At 42.1% G+C, this 20,854-nt stretch overlaps 1 protein-coding gene across 1 annotated transcript; it reads left to right on the top strand.

The window, feature by feature from the left end:
- The first annotated feature begins 7,188 nt into the window (after positions 1 to 7,188).
- On the top strand, positions 7,189 to 12,519 carry MRPS33 (mitochondrial ribosomal protein S33). Its single transcript, XM_059472462.1, has 3 exons — positions 7,189 to 7,237; positions 9,904 to 10,157; positions 12,178 to 12,519. The coding sequence occupies exons 2-3, from the start codon at positions 9,943 to 9,945 to the stop codon at positions 12,281 to 12,283; spliced, it is 321 nt and encodes a 106-aa protein (XP_059328445.1). The 5' UTR covers positions 7,189 to 7,237; positions 9,904 to 9,942; the 3' UTR covers positions 12,284 to 12,519.
- The last annotated feature ends 8,335 nt before the right edge of the window (positions 12,520 to 20,854 follow it).

The raw sequence follows: 20,854 nt of genomic DNA, 5'->3' as shown, positions 1-20,854 counted from the left end.
ATATTTGCATCAAAATAAAGCAGTCGGTTCTTCAGAGTTCGTCTATTTGTGCAGTTCATTTCCCTACCTCATGCCTCAGAACTGTGATATCACAATTACACCTCGTCCTCTGAAGTTGTCCCAGTGAGAACTGCTGGGCCATGAAAGGCAGGCATTTATTCCCCTTTGCTGCATTGGCCTCCAGTAAGTACCCACCAAACAAGAAACCATGGGCAGTACCAAGCTTCAGTGCCCATACTCTTATTGTCCATGATAAAGAAACTGGTCTGTAAGAATTTACTTGTTACCAGAGAAATAATGCTTCCAGGACTAAGAAACAAAATTTCCCAAGGACAATAAAAAAAAAAACAAACAAGCAAGCAAACAAACAAACAAACAAACAAAAAACCCTGAAATTTGAGACTCATGGAAATAAAATCTGAGGAAGGAAGTTTTGTCAGGAAAAAGGGAACAAATGTCCAGAAAGCTTGTGTAGGAGCACAACTTACTCCGCCTGGGTACTAGCAAGATCAGAGAGAAAGAACTGAACCCAAAAAAGCCTCTGTAGAATGTTTCTTACAGGCTGAAGCAACTGAGGCTGAGAAGTGCCTGCAGGATTGATTATGATTCTCTAGACAGGCAAATTCTAGAGAGCAGCTCTGGTTATAAAACTAACAGCACCCTCATGTCACCCACCAGGACTGCAGTAAAGAACTCCAAACTAAAACCAAAACTATTATCTGTTTCCACAAGTCTGCCTTCAAAGACTCAGTTTGAATAATGATGTTTAGGTCTACAAAGAGCACTGCTGGGTACCTGGGAGCCCAGCCAGATCTTGGAAAAATCTGCTGACTCAGAAATCAAGGCAGCCAGAGGGGCTATCCAGAGTGCTCCCAAAGACCTCACCAGGAATCCTGGGATCAGCACTGGTCAAGATATCCTAAGGCAAGGAGGGACCTAAACCAGGAAAACATGGAGAGAAATCTGCATTGAAATGCACCATAGAGGTCAACTATAAACAAAATACATAGTTATACAAAGTATATACAGAAATATACAAAACCAAAATCTGCTGAAACTCTGGGCAACCACCAGCTCACAAACCCAAGGGGTCTAGATCCAGGACAGTATCTTGAGAACAGTTCAGCTTGAAGAAACAGAAATGTGAACTTAAACAGACCCAACTAATCTTCTTGAATTTTATGTTTAAGAGATTGATTTGTTCCTGAAAATTCTATTGCTGGAACATTTTTATTCACTCTGTTTTCACACTTGGTCAAACAGAATTAGAGATGAACAGCTTTTTGACCCCATTTGAAAGCTTTGGTGGATGTCCTTTCAGATGAGTGTTGCAAGGAATGATGGAAGAGAAACTACAAGAGCTTTTATCAGCAGTGAGCCAGATGTCTTCATTATTTCTTCTCTTTTGCTGATTCTGTCCTTTTAATATTTTTCCTTTTTTTTCCTCCCCTCTGCAATCCTCTGTTCTAGCCAAAAAAGATGTGTCTTTGTTACTGTTGCCTTTAAAAGTTTTATGTGCATGTTGTTAGTAAGGTAACAACAACACTTCTGTAGTGTTTTCCACAAGGGGAAGCTGAAGCATTTCTAAGAATCAATTAATCTTCACAACCCATTTCTGAAGCAGACATTATTTTCCCCAGTTTACAGAGGGCTTAAATGGCAGATAGGTTAATTAACTCGCTCAAGGTCACTCGGTGAGTTAGCAATCGAGCTGCAAAAAAAAAACCCCAAGATTCAACAATTCCCATTCCCAAACCCTTCACCTAACCACTGAGAAACATCCCCTCTCTTAAGTCTCAAGTACTTCATTGAAACCTGTCCCTGACCATTTATAACATATGGTTGAACTCCAAATTAGTCAGTCTGAATGACAAACAGGGAAGTGTGTGGAGATGCACAGCATCCCTTGCCTGCTCAGCCTTGTGCAGTGCCTGCCATGCTGGACAGCTCCCCTCCCATTACAGATGGCTGTGTTGCAGCTCTCCTGCAGAACTGCCAATATCATCCCAGGCATCGCTCCGAGGGCACTGCACAAGAGACAAAGGCACTGGCTCTCTTTCCCCAGGGGGAGGGAAGGCTGCCTCGACAGCCTGGCTGTTGGGGAAAGCAATAAACCCAAAATGCCAACTGGCTTTGGGAAATAATTTCTGTTTTCCTCTTCTGCTGCATCTCCCTTCCAAGCGTTCCCAGCATTGGATAGGTGGAGCAGCAGTACTTAATAGTGACATCTTTGTGGATTGCATTCCAGCATTAGTTTGATGAGTTACTTTAAAGTCAAAATATCCTTCAAGTGCCCACCCAAAGTCTGTCAGTCTCTTAACACTACACATCCTCTCTGGAGAGATTTGAAATTCAGATGTCTCTGTGGCTCAGCACGAATCGCTGTGCAACAAAATACAGTTGAAGTTTGACAATTAATCATGAACACATAAGGAATAACAAATAATCTCTAAGCATGCATGTAGCCAGTGCAGTTCCACCAAATGCTCAGAGGGTCCTTCTACTTACTCAGATGATTTTGTTCCCTTATGTCAGTATTTATAGCAAGAAAATGTTAGAGATCATGTTGCAGCACTATAGTTCTAAGCATAAGACTTAGGAGTGAAGTTGATCACTTTGTCATACAGGTACTGCTCAAATGCCTCATTTCCAAGATCAAATGCTACAAGTTCAGACTCTGCTTTCCTCTAAATGTCAATAAACAAGCACCAATGAGCAAATTGTCACCAGGATCTTTCTTTTCTTTCAAGGGTACACCTTTGACTTCTCAGAACAGACAATGGATCAAGTGTTGCATTTTGTCAAAATTTTGCCTTAAAGCTGTCATTCAGTTATAAATAAAATACATACACAAGATGAATTAACTAGATAAACAGATCACTATTGATCCAAAAATATAACTCCAGACAAAATTACTCCCAACTATTTGCAAAAAGGTCTTTATTGTACTTTATCATGAGGTCTCTTCCTCTTTTTTTGGCTGCTTTGCATGTGTTCCATGAATGCTTCTCCACTCCCTTCATTTCTTTCCTCCACAACAGGCCCTGTACAGAGAATGCCCATGTTGTCTTCTACCCCATGTCACTCTCCTTTAACTCCTTTCTAGGGTTTTCAGCTTTTTCACTCACCCATCTCCCACTGATTTGCTTGTTAATAATTGCTAACAAGTCCAAACACTTTGCTCTGCTTGCAGCAAAAAGCTCAGGAGGATCCAGCAGCATTTCCATCAAATTCAGCTCATCACAAACCCACCCACTCCTGTCTGATGGAAGGATCAGTCTCTGCTGCAACCTTCCATTCCCTCAGCATGCCAAGTCTCATTTGGACTGGGAAGACCTTGGGGTGGGGATGTTGAGTTTACACTCCCTGGCAGAATACAGGGAGACATAGAGTCCCAGATAAGGTGAGCAAGACTTTTTGGGTCCATGGATTGCAAACCAGATCATTCTCTGTCTCTGCAAATTTGCAGATGTGTTGAGCTGTGGTTTTGTTGACTGCTGTGACCCTGATTTTCTACCCTGAGTGTCTGTGTGCTGCCTCACTGGCACGCTAACCCTGGCTGGGTGCTCTGCAAGCAATTCTCCTCATAACCACAGCAACAACAGTGCCACAGTGACATAAATAGGCTCCTCTAAGTGCACACTCTTACTTTGATTTAATAATAATAACAGGAATGGCTGACAGGAGAAACAACTGAGCAAAAAGGCAGAAATATTTAACTAATGCAGACCTTTTCATGTTTGTGCTTCCACCACACCAAACAGGCCATGCTGGAGCCTGAAAGTATAGGCAGCACCAATTTTGAGGGAAAGTTTCCCTATTTTGAGGGAAAGAGGAAGATGTTTTCCAGTGGTCTATATGCCAGTTTTCAGAGTGTGGGTAACATGTAAGTAAAATATTTTCATTGATGAGGAGGAATGAGATTGAGCTGATGTAACTACTGAATCAGGCAGGATGATTTACCAAAATGCAATATTAAAATACTTTGCCCCAATTCTTTAACATAAATAAATAAATTTGAAGACTGAGAAGGTAAGAGTGCATATAAAACCACCACCATTATTTTAGAGATGCAGAGACAGTAACTTGTTCCAACTAACCCTGTTGAGGAGATGTGGAATGGAGTGGGGCTGGCTGCAGAGAATCAGGCTGCTGATGCCTCCAGTGAACCAGAAGTGTGCTCAGTTTGGAGCTGTGTGAGGAAAAAGCCTCATTACACCTTGCAAAAACTTCTTTTCTGTGACAGGCATTAATCCAGTCTGCATGGAAGGAGTATTTTTTAACTCAGTGTTTAAACAACTTAATCACAGAACAAAAAGGGGGTGTTTGTTTAGGGGCCAGCAATCATAATTTGATTATAGCAAGGACAGTTGTTATAAAAAGGACAAAGGACACTCCCAGTGGGGGAAATTGTCTCTCTTTGTCCCCTCACCACCCTCTCTCTCACACACACACACATATGGATGCTTCAGAGAGACCTTCTCCATCAAGATGGGAGGAATGACGAGAAAATTGCGATTCAAAAATAGAGATAGATATGGAAATGAGAATATTTATGATCTTACTCCATAAAGTCATGATTGCTTAATTAACAAAATGGCCAATTTTGGCTGAAGGACAACCTTGTCTCAGCAGCAGGGTGAAGGAAACACTCAGAAGTTAAAAGCATGGTATAGAGCAATGTAGAAAGGCAAAAATATAGGAAAAAATGTTCTGTTCATACAAAATATGAAGACTACAAAAAAAGCATAAATGGTGTGACTACAGATAGTAAAATGAGGGGTGCAATAATGCTGATGTGTATGTCTAGAGATGGTAAAATAACACACAAGTGGCAGAAATGCTAAAAACCTTTATTTCCTCCTTAGAAATATTAAGGAAGAGACACTTTTCTTATCTTGCAGAAAAAAAAAAAAAGAAGCACTTTTCCATCCGTTAGTCAGTAATGAAATTGGTTGGCAAGATCTACTAGAGCAAACATTTTAAAATTAGAATATCTACAGAACTTTTATATGACAGTGTTTGAATAAGTGGCTAAAGAAATTCCATGAATGTTAATTCTTAATAATCACAGAATCATACAAAGGCTTGGGTCAGAAGGGACCTTAAATATCATCTAGTTCCAACCCCTCCCTGCCATGGGCAGGGACACCTTCCACTAGATCAGGAATATTAATGAAATTAGAGGGTCATGCCAATATCCAAAAAGGACCAGAAATGGACTGGGTTGCCCAGGCCATGAGGCTGCTCTGCCTGTGACAAGCATGGAAATGGTGACAGAAAATTAATTGAGGAAGAATGACAGAATAACAATTTACTCAATGCTCGACAGAATCTGCTCTTCTAGAAAACAGGGTGAGCCAGACAAACCCAATTTGCTCCTTCGATGGCATTACACGCTTGGCATATAAATGCAATCACATAATTGTCATTTACTCAGATGTTTGCACAGAGTCTGATTTAGCACCTCCTGGCACTGATTAAAAATCAGCATAAATCAAGCCCTGGGAAAGCTCATCTCCAGTGGGATTGGCAGTGGCCACAGAGGTGCCAGGGGAAGCGTGGCAGGGTCAGGTGCCCATCCCCACACCTCAGGGGCTCCCCATGGCACACACCCCATCCCAGGTTTGGGGCACAAAGGTGAGTGACCACCTCACCACCCTCACCAGCAGCAAGAGACCAAGAGGACACTGGTGCTGAAAGACTGAGATTGCACAGGTGAACTTGCCAAGGGAGATATATTTATGCAGCTGAATAACCATCTTCGAAAACAAGCAGAAGGATGGAAGCAAAAGTAATGAGAGTAAGGACTGGCAAGGAGCACATGAGCCCTGAATTTGGAGTAGAGAAACAATCCCTCAAAGTGGTTTGGAAACACAGTGAATGACAAATATTTGTGGCTCCCAAACTCTCCCTTTCATCTCTTTTCAGAAAAACTAGATTTTGACATTTGCCCCAGTTTGCAGCCTGGTCAAGAGTGAAGACACCCAGCTTCCAGCTCTTCGTGTAAACTCATGCCTTCTCCCAAGAGCAAAGCCAGCTTGGTTTTATTAACCTGAGCTCAAGTACTCATGGAGCGAGGCTGCTGACTGGATATATCAGTGTGGACATCTCACAACACCCTTCCCTGGCAAAACCAAAGAATAAGGCTCTGTGTAGACTTGTCATCCTTTTAATGGGGATGTGAAAAATGCCAAACACTTGTTTTTAAAATTTTAAAAGTTTAATAGTAATAAAATTATTATAAAAATAGTAATACAATTAGAGTAATAATAATTAGGACAATTTCAATTAGGACAATATGAGACAATACAGACAAAGAGTTAGGGACGTCCGGGTACCTTTTTCTGGGCAGCATAAGCCCGAAAAAGGACACCCATTGACAGAGGATTAACCCTTAAAAACAATAACCTGTTGCATATTCATACACCTCATACATGATGCATAAATTGCATTCAAACACGGGATTCTGTCTGGTCATCGTCAACTTCCTCTGAATCCTAACGGCGCCTTTGATGTGGGAAGAAGTTCATTTCTTCTGATAAGAGAGCAATAAATTCTTTTTCTCTGAAAGATTTATGTGTCCTGTGGCTGCTATCTGAGTGCAAGTCCTTTCTTTAAAAAAGTATCCTACATAGCATAGTTTCTATTTTAACATTTTTTAAAACCCAAAACTACATTTAACACGCTACTTAGGAGAATTAATACAGCACTACTTTCTAACACAACACATATAATATTAATTTCAGTATGTGCGAAAAGCCAATCGTAAAATACGTATTTTTCACGAGGATAACCACTTTTCTCATTTCCTTATTAGATTTACGTATATAACTGCAAAGCTGCTTACAACAGGGAGGGAAACAAATGAAAGAAAGGGAGTCACAACTCCCTTGTGGAAAGGGAGTCACAAAAAGGTTTTGTTCTTGGCTCAAGAGGGTGTGACCCCCTCATGGTGTGATCCTTGAGGGTCAGGTGTGGGCCTCTCGTGGTGTGATCCTTGAGGGTCACTTCCAGCTCAGGATACTCTGTGATTCCGTGGCTCCATGACCGCGGGGACAGTAGCCGGACAGCTCCAAGGAGGGCGGGGAACGAGGACGAACAGCAGAGGGAGAGGAGGAAGAGGAGGAGGAGGAAGGTCCCTCCCTGAGCCGCCCGTCCCGCCCCTCGCGTCACCCGTGCGCGCCGCCTCCGCTCCGGCAGCGCCGCCGCTCCTCCGGCCGCGGCCCAGCGCGGGGTGAGCGGGGCCGAACGGGGGTGCCGAGCTCCGGCCTCCGGGGTCTGGGCTCCGGGGTGCCGGGCTCCGCGGTGCCGGGCTCCGGGGTGCCGGGCGGGCCGTGTCCCCGGGAGCCGCAGCCCTTAGCCACGTCCCGGCGCTGCCGTCCCACGGGAAAGCGGGGCCGGCCCGGCCTGAGGGCCCGCCGCGGGTTGAGCTCTGAGGCGGCCTGGTCTTCCCCCCGTGCTCCTGGGGGAATGAGCGCTGTCCTGGCGTGTTCCGAGTGAGAAGGGAGCGCTCCGAATCAAGCGGGTGGATCGGGAATACAGAATGAGCCAGCCCAGGGCGGGAGCGGGGAGCCGGGAGCTGTGGAGCGGCAGCACGGAGCGCTGGGTTCGGTTTAGGTGTGCCGGCGCCGAGTGGAGATGGTGGAGATGTCATTGCTGGAAGTGACAATAACGAAAGTGCTCTTTGGTCTCACGGATGTGACATCTCACAGAATCACCCTAGAACAGGCTGTGGATAGCTTTGGGAATGTGCAGCCTTTGCTTCACTTCTCTCCCAAGCGTTTTTAGTCGGGCAAGGGTTAATGGAGGTCTCCAGCCTCAGCTTGGGGTGTTACAATTCTTTAGAGAGTCAGAAGTGAAAATCAGGTTATTCAGACCACAAATTTGCGTTATTCAGGAGCTAAAGGTGTTTTTATTTTAAGGCTGGAGTAAGTAGAGATTAAGCAAGTTGTGTGTTTATGATAAAGACACACTTTTGGAGTCCTGTGTTGAAGAGCTTGGGGGACAACTTGTTGCTTTGTCTCTGAATGCAGGAATTAGGACGGGGTGTTCTGAAAGAAATGATTTAGCAAAATTTCGTGATTATTTCCCCCTGTATAGATGCTCACGTGTAAGTGCTGCCCTGCAATCATTTAAGAGCTTCTGTGTTCTCCCACTAGGCCTACTGCGTTAGCTCGGGGTCTCTGATGCTTTGCCTTCCCTTTTGTTACTTTCACCATTATTCTCTCTTCTCAAATTACTTGAATTATTTTCATGCTTGATTTTTTTTCCTGCTTCATTTAGAGTTCTTTGCCAACAGGAGTAAATCAAAGCAGGTCCTCCAATGAGCAGATATATCTATGTGAGGTTATGAATGCTCCAAATTTGTGTTATTAAACAACAGGCTCTGTGTAATCACACTGAAGTGGACTAAGCACTGTCCTGATGATTGCTCTTATCCATGATCTTTAATTTGTTATGCTCATATTCTGGAATCACCTGTGCAATATTTTTTAAAACAAGGTTTTTAAACTTTAACCTCAGTGTTGTGCTCTTGAAGGAACCTGCTTAATTTGTCTGAAGACTTATCAGTCATTCAAAAAGGCAAAGTACAGACAAGATACTACTTTAAATACAGGCTTGTGGGATTCCTTTTCTTGTCTACTACAACCAATTCTGCAAAGAAAGAGTAAAGAAGACTTAAAATGGGGAGGGTTAGAAAAGCTGAGAGAAAACCCTTCTCATGCTGCTTTAGCAGAGTGGATGTTGTCTGGTGGCCTAATACCAATGGTTTTGTCTTCAGGGCATTTTTGTGGCAGAGGTTTATAGGTGAGAGATGACTAAAAGAGAATGGGAAGCTGCTGATTGATTTTCTTGGAAAAAAAGAATCTGGCATGGAAAAACTACTGTTTTCCTCTTAAAAAGAATAGGTATCATGAGAGACTGAAAAGAGAATGGAGAAAAAGCTGATGGAGATGATCAAGGGGAGGGAATTGAGATGGGAAAGATCTGTGTGATTCATGCAGAGAAACATGATTTGTTTATGGTCCATTGTTACATGGATTGTAACAATGTTTCAAATAGGGTGAGAAATTTTCATGAGGAAAAACTTCCCCAGGTCATTTTCTCTGTATGTTCAAGTGGTGCCTTACCCTGTGCTTGTGCAGCAGTCGGTGGTATCACACGGGTGCCGTTTTTGGCAGAGCTCACACTAGAATTGTTCCTGTGGATGGAGTTTAAGGGTTGTCTTGAGCAAGCTGAGTGAGTTCTGCTAATAAACCATGCTAGCCATGGTAAATTGTGGTGCAGTGCATGTTTATAGTTGGTAGTGCTGTCTGTAGGCTGGGAATTGTCCCTGAATTTGTGGTGCAGTTTGCAGGGGTCTTAGGGAAGAGATGAGAATGTTGACTCCATGTTTCAGAAGGCTTGATTTATTATTTCATGATATATGTCATATTAAAACTATACTAGAAGAATAGAAGAAAGGATTTCATTAGAAGGCTAGCTAAGAATAGAAAAAGAATGATAACAAAGGTTTGTGACTGACCGAGACAGTCCGGACAGCTGGACTGTGATTGGCCATTCATTAGAAACAACCACATGAGAACAATCACAGATGCACCTGTTGCATTCCACAGCAGCAGATAATCATTGTTTGCATTTTGTTCCTGAGGCCTCTTAGCTTCTCAGGAGGAAAAATCCTAAGGAAAGGATTTTTCATAAAACATGTCTGTGACATGGAGTCATGTAGATGTTCTTTATCAGCAGGATTACATGCTAAACTATCAGACTGATTTTATGCAAGGAATGTGTGATGTCAAATGAATGCTCAGTGTATGACACATTCCTTTGTTTGCCCTAATTCTGGGGTAGCTGGTTCTGCTCTGAGCTGGGTGAAGAGCTGTGTCTCTGCTTTTTCAGGAAGGTCCATCTGTGTGTGTGCCCACTGCTCCTGGGGAGATGTCCAACGTTTCCAGCTACGCCCTGCGCATGGCGCGCCTCAGCGCCCAGATATTCGGCGACGTGGTCAGGCCCACGGACTCCAAATCCATGAAGGTGGTGAAGCTGTTCAGCGAGCAGCCCCTGGCCAAGAGGGATGAGGTGCACAACTGGTACCCCCCTCACAACACCTACTACGCCCTCATGAAGAAACTCCGCTACTTCGGCCTCTACAGGTGCTCAGGGGGTGGGAGCAGCTTGGAGATGGGAAAGGGGTGGCTGGAGTCTCGTTCCAGTTGTTTCCAGGGGGGTGGAAACAAGGGAGGGATTCACAGAACAACCAGTGGGGAGAACTTGGGGTGTGGAAACCAGGGAGATAGACATGGGGGCAATGAATTGAGGAAAATTTTGAGGGAGAGCTCCAACCTCCAACCAATCACTCGATGCCCCTGCTGGAAGGTTCTAAAAAGAGGGGATGGGAGGCCAAGTGATTGACAGGGGTCCAGGGAGGAAACTGGGGAATGAATCAGCAGAAATTAGAGGATTGACATGGGGGAGGAGGGAAGCAGCTTGGGACAAACAGGTTGGGGAGAATGGGGGTACATAGATGAAATCATTACAGAAATGGAACAAAGGTAATAAAACCACCTTGGGGCTGGGCGGTCACAAAGAGGACACAGTGATAGTTTTCCTCAAGGGAAGTGTTTCCTTCTGAATATGGTGCATATGGAAGTAGGCACTTGATTGTTGGCACTGAGGGCAAGGAGAGCAAAAGTGACTGCTGGCTGACTTTTATCATAATTGGAAGCTTTTGTGAGAAAGACTGGAGGTTTAGTTATGCAAGCATTTACCTAAGAAATGGTTCCTGCTTTTGCTTTGTGGGGAAGAGAAGAAACCTTTCTGATAGACAGGAGATGGGTCTGTAGTTCTGAATATTGCAAATGAATGTGCTACAAAGAGGTGATGTTAACACAGACTTGCCATATATTTCTGTCATTCAACAGCTAATAAGTGAAATTTAGAAGAGACAGAAAGTCTCTGTTAGGCTGGAGGGCCTTTTTATTCTTCAAAATAAATTAAATTAAATTCAAATGTGATTTAAATAGTCTTGTTAATTCCCGCTTCATCCAAACCAGTTGTCTAATTTCTAAATTAATTCCCACAGTCTGTATCAGGGAGAATTGTACTGCTGAAGAACATCAGCAGGAGTCAAATGCAGTTTTTTCACTTCAATCAGGTAGCTCTAAAAAAATCTTTAAAAGTGAGGCTGCAAACCCTGTATAGTCAAAAGAGGTTGCTAGTATGACAATACTAACCATCGAGGATTGCATTCAGGATGCTCTTGCTTTAGGTAGGTGTGCCAACACTTCCTAGACTGGCTGTTTGTTTACACTGAAAGCCTCAATGTGAGGCTAATGTTCTTCACTCTTCTCCTTCCCCTATTAAGTTCCTTCTCTAGCTGTATACAGAGAGTTGGAAGAAGAAAAAAAAAATGTAATGAAGAATCATAGACTAATGGGGCTGGTAATAAATCACAAGCTTTTTGTTTCTATTTAGAGAAGTTGTATTTAAAAATAGCAGTGCAGCAATCTTAGGCCACATTGGATGCAGTTGTGACTTTTGAAAATCACTTTGCACTAAAAAATACGGGGACAGATTAATAGAATTTATTAGAAAGTGATTGAGGATTAATTATCCCTGTCAACCCCTTCATTCTCCTTCCTATTTTAGTCTCTTATTATGATTCTCCCAGTACTGATGCCATCTCCATAGCTCATTCCTGAAGTCACCTGAGAGCAGTGCCGTGTGCTGTAATTACTGCTCAGCATGGCCCTGTTTCCCCAGGAGCTAATGGCCTGAACACAGGAACACAATGTGCTCTGCCTGCACTGCTGGGCTGGATAACAAGGGGGAAAATCTTACTCTCGTCTCTTGCTGGTTTTTGCATTTTACTGCTCATTTAAGCAAAGGGGATCAAAAAATGCAATTGAAATAATACACATGTGCACACACCTTTTATTGCTGAAAAGGGGAACCCTGCTAATTCTGAAAGTATCAGAGGAAATCTTGCATGTTATTATTCAGTGATACTGCCAGCAGTAACATTGCAGCAAGCTTCAGTATGGACTTCATGGTTTAAAAAGTTTTGATTTTAGTTGTTGTTTTTTTTTTTTCATTAGCATGTAGTTCAAAGAACTATTCATATCTCTGGATCCCAAGAAAAAGAATAAACTTTATTCCTTCTCCCCCACCTAGGGATGAGCATCAGGACTTCAGGGAGGAGATGAGGCGATTGAAAAAGCTCCGTGGGAAGGAAAAACCAAAGAAGGGGGAAGGAAAGAGAGCTCTCAAGAAGAAGTAGTGATGCTTGAACAGTGTAACTGACTGCTCTGGAAGTGCTGGGGAATGGCTGGAGAAGGCTTGGCATGTGGGCTGTGTGTGGGGCACAGGAAACACGCTGTGAAATTGTGGACTCCACCTTGGGAATGCACTTGGGTCTTTGAAGTTTTACTGGTTTTGAATTTCTATACTTCAAATATACTGTATATTGCAGCACAGTAATAAAAGAAAAAGTGCTCAGTGTTTTTCTTGAAACCACCTGCAGCTGTTTCAGTTTTTCTTGATCTGGAAATTGTTTGCTTTTCATTGTCTGTTTTACTTTCTTGTATTAATATCAACACTGTTTTATGTGTGGCCACAGAAAACCAAGGATTCCTGCTGCTGCAGCTGCTTGTCAGTTTACCTGTTATAATTAGTTTCATTTCAGGTAGCTCTAGTGCTTTTTTTTCAAGTTTTTTTTAAGGTTTTTAAGTTGCTGTTGCAGCCTATTGTTCTGTGCTTTTCACTGGACAATACTTCCCAAACCACTGCCTGCCCACAGCACGCTCATTGTACCCTAAACTTTTAGATACTACAACAGAAGAGGCTGAAATATTAACTAAATCCATATAATAATGGAACTATTACATGCAATAATGAAATTTTAAATATTTTTTACAGTAAACTTATTCCAATTGCTCGGAATATGAAACACTACCTAAGATCATGAATATTTTTATTAGCATTCAGTAGCGGTTTCATCACTAGGCTCTTTTGGTTGCTAATATTAATCACTGGTGGATCTACATAAATTTGTAACAGCTCAACAGCTCTGCCTCACCAAGGTTATTAATTGAAGAGGTGCTGATTGTGTTAAAAGGTGTTTCTGGTGAACTGCATAGTTCTTGTTCAGTATCCTTTTTTCATGTTACCTGTTTTTCTAACAGCTCTAAGAGAAGCTGATTTTAGGAAGTCTGCAGTGTTGTGGGAGAAGTACGTGAGTTCTCACCACAGTCAAACAAATGCTGTAGAAGTTAATATTTTATGTTCACTGCTCTGTACTGCAGTGGTAAATTTCTCTCTTATTCTAATATAAAATCCTATTAGTAACTTACAACTTTTGCTCAACTGTAGCGTTCTTAAGCCATTTTTGTGTTCCATGTGTTGTCTGTGGGTTGTGACCTGTCTGCTGCTGAAGTACCTGCAGCCTGTGGTGGGCCTGCTGGGAAGTTTGTGGTTCCTGGCACATGAGCATGCAGCTGAGAGGAAGGGTCTGCCTCCCTTGAACACACCTTTGGGAAGAAGTGCACCATGGACTCACATTCTGGGCAGGAAAGAGAATTATCCAAGTAGAAAAATTGCTGCTGCCTGACACTTTCTGGTTTGGAGTGTGAGGAGTGAAAAGAAGGACCCATTCTGAACCTCTTCATCAGAGCTACTGCAGCAGCTCTGCACAGCTCTTTGTGCCTTCTAAAACTAAATCCAAGATAAATAAAAATGTTTTCCCTGCTGTTTGAGATGAAAAATCAAGACCATCTCTTCTGGTGCTCCAAAACTCTTAAAGCTTTCACAATATAAACACGCAAAGGACCAAAAAGTGTGCATGCATCAAAAAGGGAATTGTGGCTCTGTAAAGGAAGTGTGAATGGCCTTAAACTTGGTTATGAGTAACTTCTAGCAATATATAAAATACTTGTGCAACATGATGAAACTGATAGAAGTGCCTGTGAAGTAGACGTGAAACAAATGGACCGAATCATTGATTTTCACCTTTTTTGTGCAGCATTTACAAAAGTAAATGGATGGAGGAAAAAAAACCCAACCTCTTTCTGAAAAAGTACAAGTACAGGAGAGGTTGCCTTGCCTAATTCTTCATGGTTTTTCTTCTGTAATACTCATTTGCTAGAACTTGGTCTTTTCAAAAATGGTTGTTTTCCCTTCCCCTAAGTCTTCAGCCTAAAATAATGATGACTCAGCCAGTACTGGAGCATATCCATAATCCATTGCTTGCTGGGAGCATTAGCATAACTATTTTGTTCCAGAAAATACAGCCTTCTCCTTTCCATAGCTGGGATAGAAATAAGCACTTTCCTACCTCCCTTCTAACCTGTGCTCTGTCATTTAGGAATAGGCATGGCCTGAAGACTGCATTTCATCAATCACAGGGACTAGACAGATTGGGAGTCAATCCTGAAGCATCACAGGAGGTATAATGCAGTAGCAGCATTTAAGGGAGGAAGGAGAGCTCTGGCCATGTTCTGAAGGGTAAGGATAGGAACATTTATGCTTTATACAACTATTGGTATAATGGTGTTTTATGTACATCCATTTTATTTACAAATTACCAAGTTCAACTAGATCTTTATTTTCAGTTTTCCTCTTAAAATGATTTTTTTTCACCATTGAAATTGGTGTGTCTTGTTACAAAAGTCACTCTTTTCCTGAGGAAATGAACTGAGTGCCCTCAGAAGATGTATGTTTTAATTCTTGTTTGGAATAAACCTGGTTAGCTGACCTCCAAGGGGCTAACTGAGAGCAAAAACTAACCTCTTCCCAATCCTGAGCAGCTTCATTAAGGGCCACTGTTTCTTTATTTTGCAGTGCTTTAGCTATGCCTGTCTTTAATTAGACTCTGCTATGATGTATTCATAGCTGCTGAGCACTGCTGTGATAATCACAAGCTATTTTGTAAACAGGCTGACCCAGTTGCTGTATATATCCTATAGGGAGTGCAGCTATTGCCAGAACCTCTCACTATTGCAAGCCCTGCAGACAGGCAGAAGCTCACTTGCATTTGACTGTACTTTGTAATGGTGGAAAGAAAATAAAAACCCTCAGTGTTGCTTTCTAGCAGAGCTACCAGTTTGTTAAAATCTGTGCTCTGCTCAGAAAAGTAATAACTTGAACAAAGTTTCTCCTAATGTGGAAAGAGTCTGTTCTACTCGTTAAAACAGCATGCTGGGTTTGCACAGCTCAGAGTGAAATGCACCTGAATTTCTCTAAGGTTTTAGATAAATGCTTTGTCTTGCTTGCCTTTGCTTCCCCAAGAGTAAAATTAGAATAATGATCACTTGGTGAACAGCATCATGAGGTTAAGCTGCTTCCAGGCTGGGAGTTCACCCCAGGAGAACCCTGCCATGGGCAGCTTAGTCTGGCTCCTGGGGTGGCACTTGGAGCTCTGCTGGTTCAGAGACATGGGTGTATGCAACAGCTGAGGACATTTTTAACACATAAGAGTGGTATAGTTCCTTTGTTTGCTGTTCTACTTTAGATGTTTAAAATGTCAAATGCTGAAAAAATCGTGGTTTGGTCAGAAAGTAAAAATTTTTTTTAAAAATCACAGTTATTTCTTAAACTATAAATATTTTTGAAAATTTGAAGTATCTGTGTACCTCTTCCTCTACCACTTTGAGTTTGAAGGCTATTTTAGGATAATTTAAAAAAAAATCAACAAAGACTGAAAAGATACACAAATTTAATGCTTTATGATTTTATGTTTTTGAAAAGATTCACAAATTTGAAAGGCTGCTTTGATGAGGGAATGACTGTGTTTTGTGTTCTTTCTTTTAAAGCAGAAAGGATAATATGCAAGGAAAAGAAATGCTATGGGGATCTCAGATCAATTTCCTTAAACTCAGTCCTCCTCTGTAACTGGTTGTGGAACTTGTACAGTCCCTTGGCAGTAGATTCTGAAAAGGAAATCCTTCAAGGGGACATTCTCTGTTCATCATCTTGATACTGAGTTGTGTGAGAGCAGACAGTCTTCCTGGTTAACCTCCTGTAGGTACAGCATCATTTCTCTAAACTGTCCAAACAACAAAGGAAAATTCAAAGATTCTAGTAAAAATTTAAGAGGAAAAAAGAATGTATGAGGCAAGTAAGAGAAAGCAGAAATGAGAACAATACCCCTGTCATAAATCCTAGAGGTAAAACTTGAATTATGTGTGTAGGTCAGCTATTTCAAATGGATCTTTCTGTGCCTGCACAGCTGGGGTAGCATGAAAAAAGGTCGTTTTGTCTTTTCACTTCCTTCTTTTCCATGTCCTTTTCCTCAAGTACAATAATAAAAACAAAAATTAATAATAATTATAATAATAATTATGATGATTATGATTATGATGTCTTCAATACAAAGAGGAAGGAACAGACAGGAAAACATCTGAAAGAATTTCTTGTGAAGGCTCAGTCACAGCAGAGCACAGCAATAATGTGTTCAAATGGGGAGGAGCATGACTAGACAGATGTTAGAGGGACATCACCACCACACTGGCTGGGAAGTTATTTAGGGTTGTCTAAGGGAATAAATATGAAGTGAACAGCATGATGATCATGACATCAAAGTGTCTTTATGCATACTGTGTTGAATTGCTCTGGGTGGAATACTGGGGAAAATTCCACAAAGTGAAGTACTTAGAAAAACTGAGAAGATTCCCAAGAAGAAGGTTTGGTTTATGTTGTCTGAGTCAGGCACAGCTGGGCTGAGCCAAGTGTTATAAAATATAGCACTGAGACCACTTCTCTCCTGGAGCAGGAGGAGGCAGACTGGATGAGCTAATGCATTTTCTCATATCATAGCTAGGTCTTTGAAAACAAATCTCACCAAGAGCTAAAAAAGGATTTTTATATCCATTAGGTTTTCTGTCTCTGCTTGAAAGTACTCCACTTCATCCCAGGGCTCCTGAAGCTGTTTGTAAATATTTCATAGAGTTCAGAGGGTCTCTCTCACTTCAGTTGTTGTTTCTGTGTTTCTGATGTTTGCCTCATGGGCTGCTTCAGTAAATAGGCTTTTAATGGTTTTAGGAACAAAAAGCACCTGAGGTCCAGCAAGTCTAAAAGCCATCCTACTGCCACACACAGTGCTGTGTTGCTGCAAATACGTCATTGTGAGTGCAGCACATCCCTCTGTTTCCACTACAGTCTTGCCTGGATAAAAGTGAGTGGGGTCACTTGCCTCCCACCTTTCAAAACTAGATTTCTAAAATGTGATTCCAGCTTAAAACATCTCCAGAAGTGGCCTCACTTTAGAAGCTGCATAAATACTGAGGATCTCCAACTGGTATCAGTGGGATTTACCTTGTGTACAGATAAATCCAATGCCAGCCTTGGGCTGATAGTGGCCTCTTAAAGACAAATCCTCATCTCTCCAAGACACTGTGCATGCCAAAGGTGCTTCCCCAGTGACATTCCCCAGCTGGACCTGATGATCCCTGTGGGTTCCTTCCAGCTCAGCATCTGTGATTCCGTGTGGATCAGAGCTGTGTAACACCCTCTGGGTTCCATGCATTGGTTTCTGCAGAGAAGAGAGTTTCAGTGGCTCTAGGAGAGCCTCATCCATGAGAGGCTGTGCTGGCACCTGGTGATGGTGAATTATTTACAACCAGCCACCACTACAGACAAGGTGAGACAGTTGTAATTTCTATACTTGTATGCAAAGGAGCCTGTGCAACAGGCAGCATCAAGCTCAGAGTGTTTCTGAGGAGCAACAAGCAATGAGGGTATTGCATTCAGTATTGACCTGGCTGGGTAACAGGAAGTTCATTGCATTTTTTTTAATTATGTGTAGGTAAGAGTTGTTCATGAGCTCTAAACCTCACAAATGCTTTCTGAGTCAACAGCATAAACTGAAAAGTGAGAATTAGGCTACAGTATGTCAGGGTTGTTACTGGCAACTGGAAAATAACCCTGTGGCCTCCTTATTTTTCTTCTTGTGCAGTTATTTCTGCTTATATGCTATGATGCTTGCCAAAATACTGCTCTGTTGCCTGACACCAATAAAGCCAATGGCATGGTCTGTCTCTGTATTTTCAAGCTCAAGTTGTTTGATAGCATCTTCAAGTTAATTAATAAATATTATTGCCCTCTGAGGACAGATAGTAAGGTATTGACTAGGCATGCAAACCACTTAAAAATCAGATGAAATTAAGCCCTAAGCTGGAGTCATTGTTGTGGTTTGACCCGAGCTGGCAGCCAAGCCCTACATAGCCACGCACTCACACCCACTCCAGAGGGATGAGGAGAGAACTGGAAGGATAAAGGGTGGAAAATTCATGGGCTGGGATAAAGACAGTTTAATAGAGAAAGCAAAAAGCTGCACACACAAGAAAAGAAAAACAAGGAACTAATTCACTGTTTCCCATGGGCAGGCAGGAGTTCAGCCATCTCCAGAAGAGCAGGGCCCCATCCCATGTAACAGTGACGGGAAGAGAAATGCCATCATTCCAAATGTGATCCTTTCTTTTTCTCCTTCTCCTTCCTCCTTTCCTCCTCTTCCTTCTTTCCTCCACCTTTATATATTGAGCATGGTGTCATATGGTCTGGAACATCTCTTTGTTCAGTTGGGGTCACCTGTCCTGGCTGTGTTTCCTCCCAAGCTCCCAGTCACCCCCACCAGCCTCACAAAAAGCAGAAAAGGCCTTGGCTCTGTGTAAGCCCTGCTCAGCAATAACAAAACCATCTCTGTATTATCAACCCTGTGTTCAGCAGAAATCCAAATCCCAGCCCCATACCAGCCACTGTGAAGAAAATTAATCCTCTCCTAGCCAAATCCAGCACAGTCATTTAGAATACCCCAGAGGAGGGTAACAGAACTTGTGTTCATTTACCAAAACAAATGTGTCTTCCAGAGAAAGAGGTCTCCTTATATCCAAAAGGAATAACCACATCCAAGAGCCTTCAGCAGAACTGCAAGCTTCAAGCAATCCACAGCCTCAAAAGCAGTGAGAGGCCATTGGCCACTGCACCAGAAATTTTGCCTGTGGCCAAGGGCATACTCACAGGAATGAGGATACAGCAACATGGTTAGGAGACTGTCCTAATTCCCACTTGCTTGGTGAGCAGCTTTCTTTTACAGGAGAGACTAAATGTCTGTGAGGCTTGTGTTGTCTTGGTGGCAGTGAGGATTAAAAGACAAGGACAGATTACGAATGGTGATACTGACTCTGTCAGCAAAAGACTGATGTTTGAACATGTAAGACATGCATGTGTGTATTACAATAAAAGCATTCATTTATAGAAGTTATCCATCCTATCTGACCTATCCCTGAAGAACAATAACTCTTAAAACTCCAGCAATGTGGAATATTGCCCTGAGAAACCTGATATGTCACCATGTTCTCGCTCTCCCACATCAAAGCTGCAGTTTCTGTATTTGATTCCTGTTATTGATTTAGATTTTTAAACTCTTGAAATATCCTTTCTTCAGGCCAATACCAACCCTAATGGACTTCTTCTGCTCTGAGAAGAGACTGGAAACTGAAAGGTGCAAGTTAGTATCTAAACTTTTATTATATCAGAGATGTAGATAGTCAACATGTCTGTGAAATGCTAGAGATTCAAATAACAGCAAGTAGTCAGGCCAGGGGAAGCTCAGCCACTCTGGGTATTATGAAGGAAAATCCTAAGACTGGAATATAATTGGAACAGTCATTTTCTGAACAGTAAAATGATTTGATTGAGGTGGCATCCTTTCCTGCCCTTTCTTGGAACACATTCAATCATATTAGTGGGGGGGTTTATGCCTAAATGGGATGGGTTTGAGTTGTAAAATGTGATTATTCACACTGCAATAATAATGTGAGGCATATAACACTGTTTAGTCCTTAAAGCTGATCAGCTTATCACTGTCCAACACAAAGGACTCAGAAATCAGATATCTGAACAAGCTGAATGTGTTAAAGCAGTGATGCTTTAAGTAAGGGATGCTATGGGAACAGGAGGGTCTTGACCAGTCTTTGCAAACATTAGATGTAGTCATGGTTTTAGTAAAGTACATCAGGCAGGAAAACCAGTGTTCCTTGCTCCTTTGTTTCCCTGTTTTCATCTGCTTCTCCTTTCCTAGGAGAGCTGCATCTTCTGCTCCAGTGTCTATTGGACTGCATTCTCCCTCCATCTCATCTTCTACCCCATCCCTCCCCTTCCTTTTCCCCTGGCTGCCACTTCTGTTCCCTTCCCATAGTGGTTTCAGGGCTCCTGCTGTGATTTGAGGGCCCCTCAAATGCCACATAGGTGGGTATTTACACTGCTTTTGAAAAAATGTTGGTTTTTTTCAGTTTCCCCCACAGGGACAAGAGTGAAGGCAGGAAGCAGCAGGGAGAGCAGCAGAGCACTCACATGGTGGACCCCAAAGTCTCAATCTAGAATAGGCTATTATTTTTATATAAAATAAAGCTTGTTAGGTCAACATTGCTTTTAATGATAGAATGAAAACTAAGTTAAGAATCTGGTGGATTCACATATTTTTCCTTGTTTTCCCTACTCCTGTTCTACTGGCAGTCTCCACCCATCCTCATTGCTTCTACTCATGTATTTAACTCAGTGGCAAAGATCAATGAAATCTCCATCAGCTGAAAAAATCACAGATAGGAGTGTTCAGCAGCAAAGTTCCAATCACCATCTGAATATTAACTAATGTCACACTGAAGGTATGAATATTTCAGGTTTAGCACATTATAAGTGTCCTGAACTAGTTTTCAGGAAGTTCCAAAGGAAACAATACATATGCTCTGTACTAGAAAAGTTTAAAGTAAAGAACAAGGGGAAAAAAAAAAAAAAAAACCAAAAGGAAAAAGCAGCCTTGTTTTTTCTATTGCCTCAAAGTGGATCAATCAGACAGCAA

This window comes from Ammospiza nelsoni, chromosome 5, assembly GCF_027579445.1.
Source record: "Ammospiza nelsoni isolate bAmmNel1 chromosome 5, bAmmNel1.pri, whole genome shotgun sequence".
In the NCBI taxonomy this organism is placed as follows: Eukaryota; Metazoa; Chordata; class Aves; order Passeriformes; family Passerellidae; genus Ammospiza; species Ammospiza nelsoni.
The sequence above is the reverse complement of the archived record's forward strand: the minus strand, read 5'-3'. Positions and strand labels throughout refer to the sequence as shown.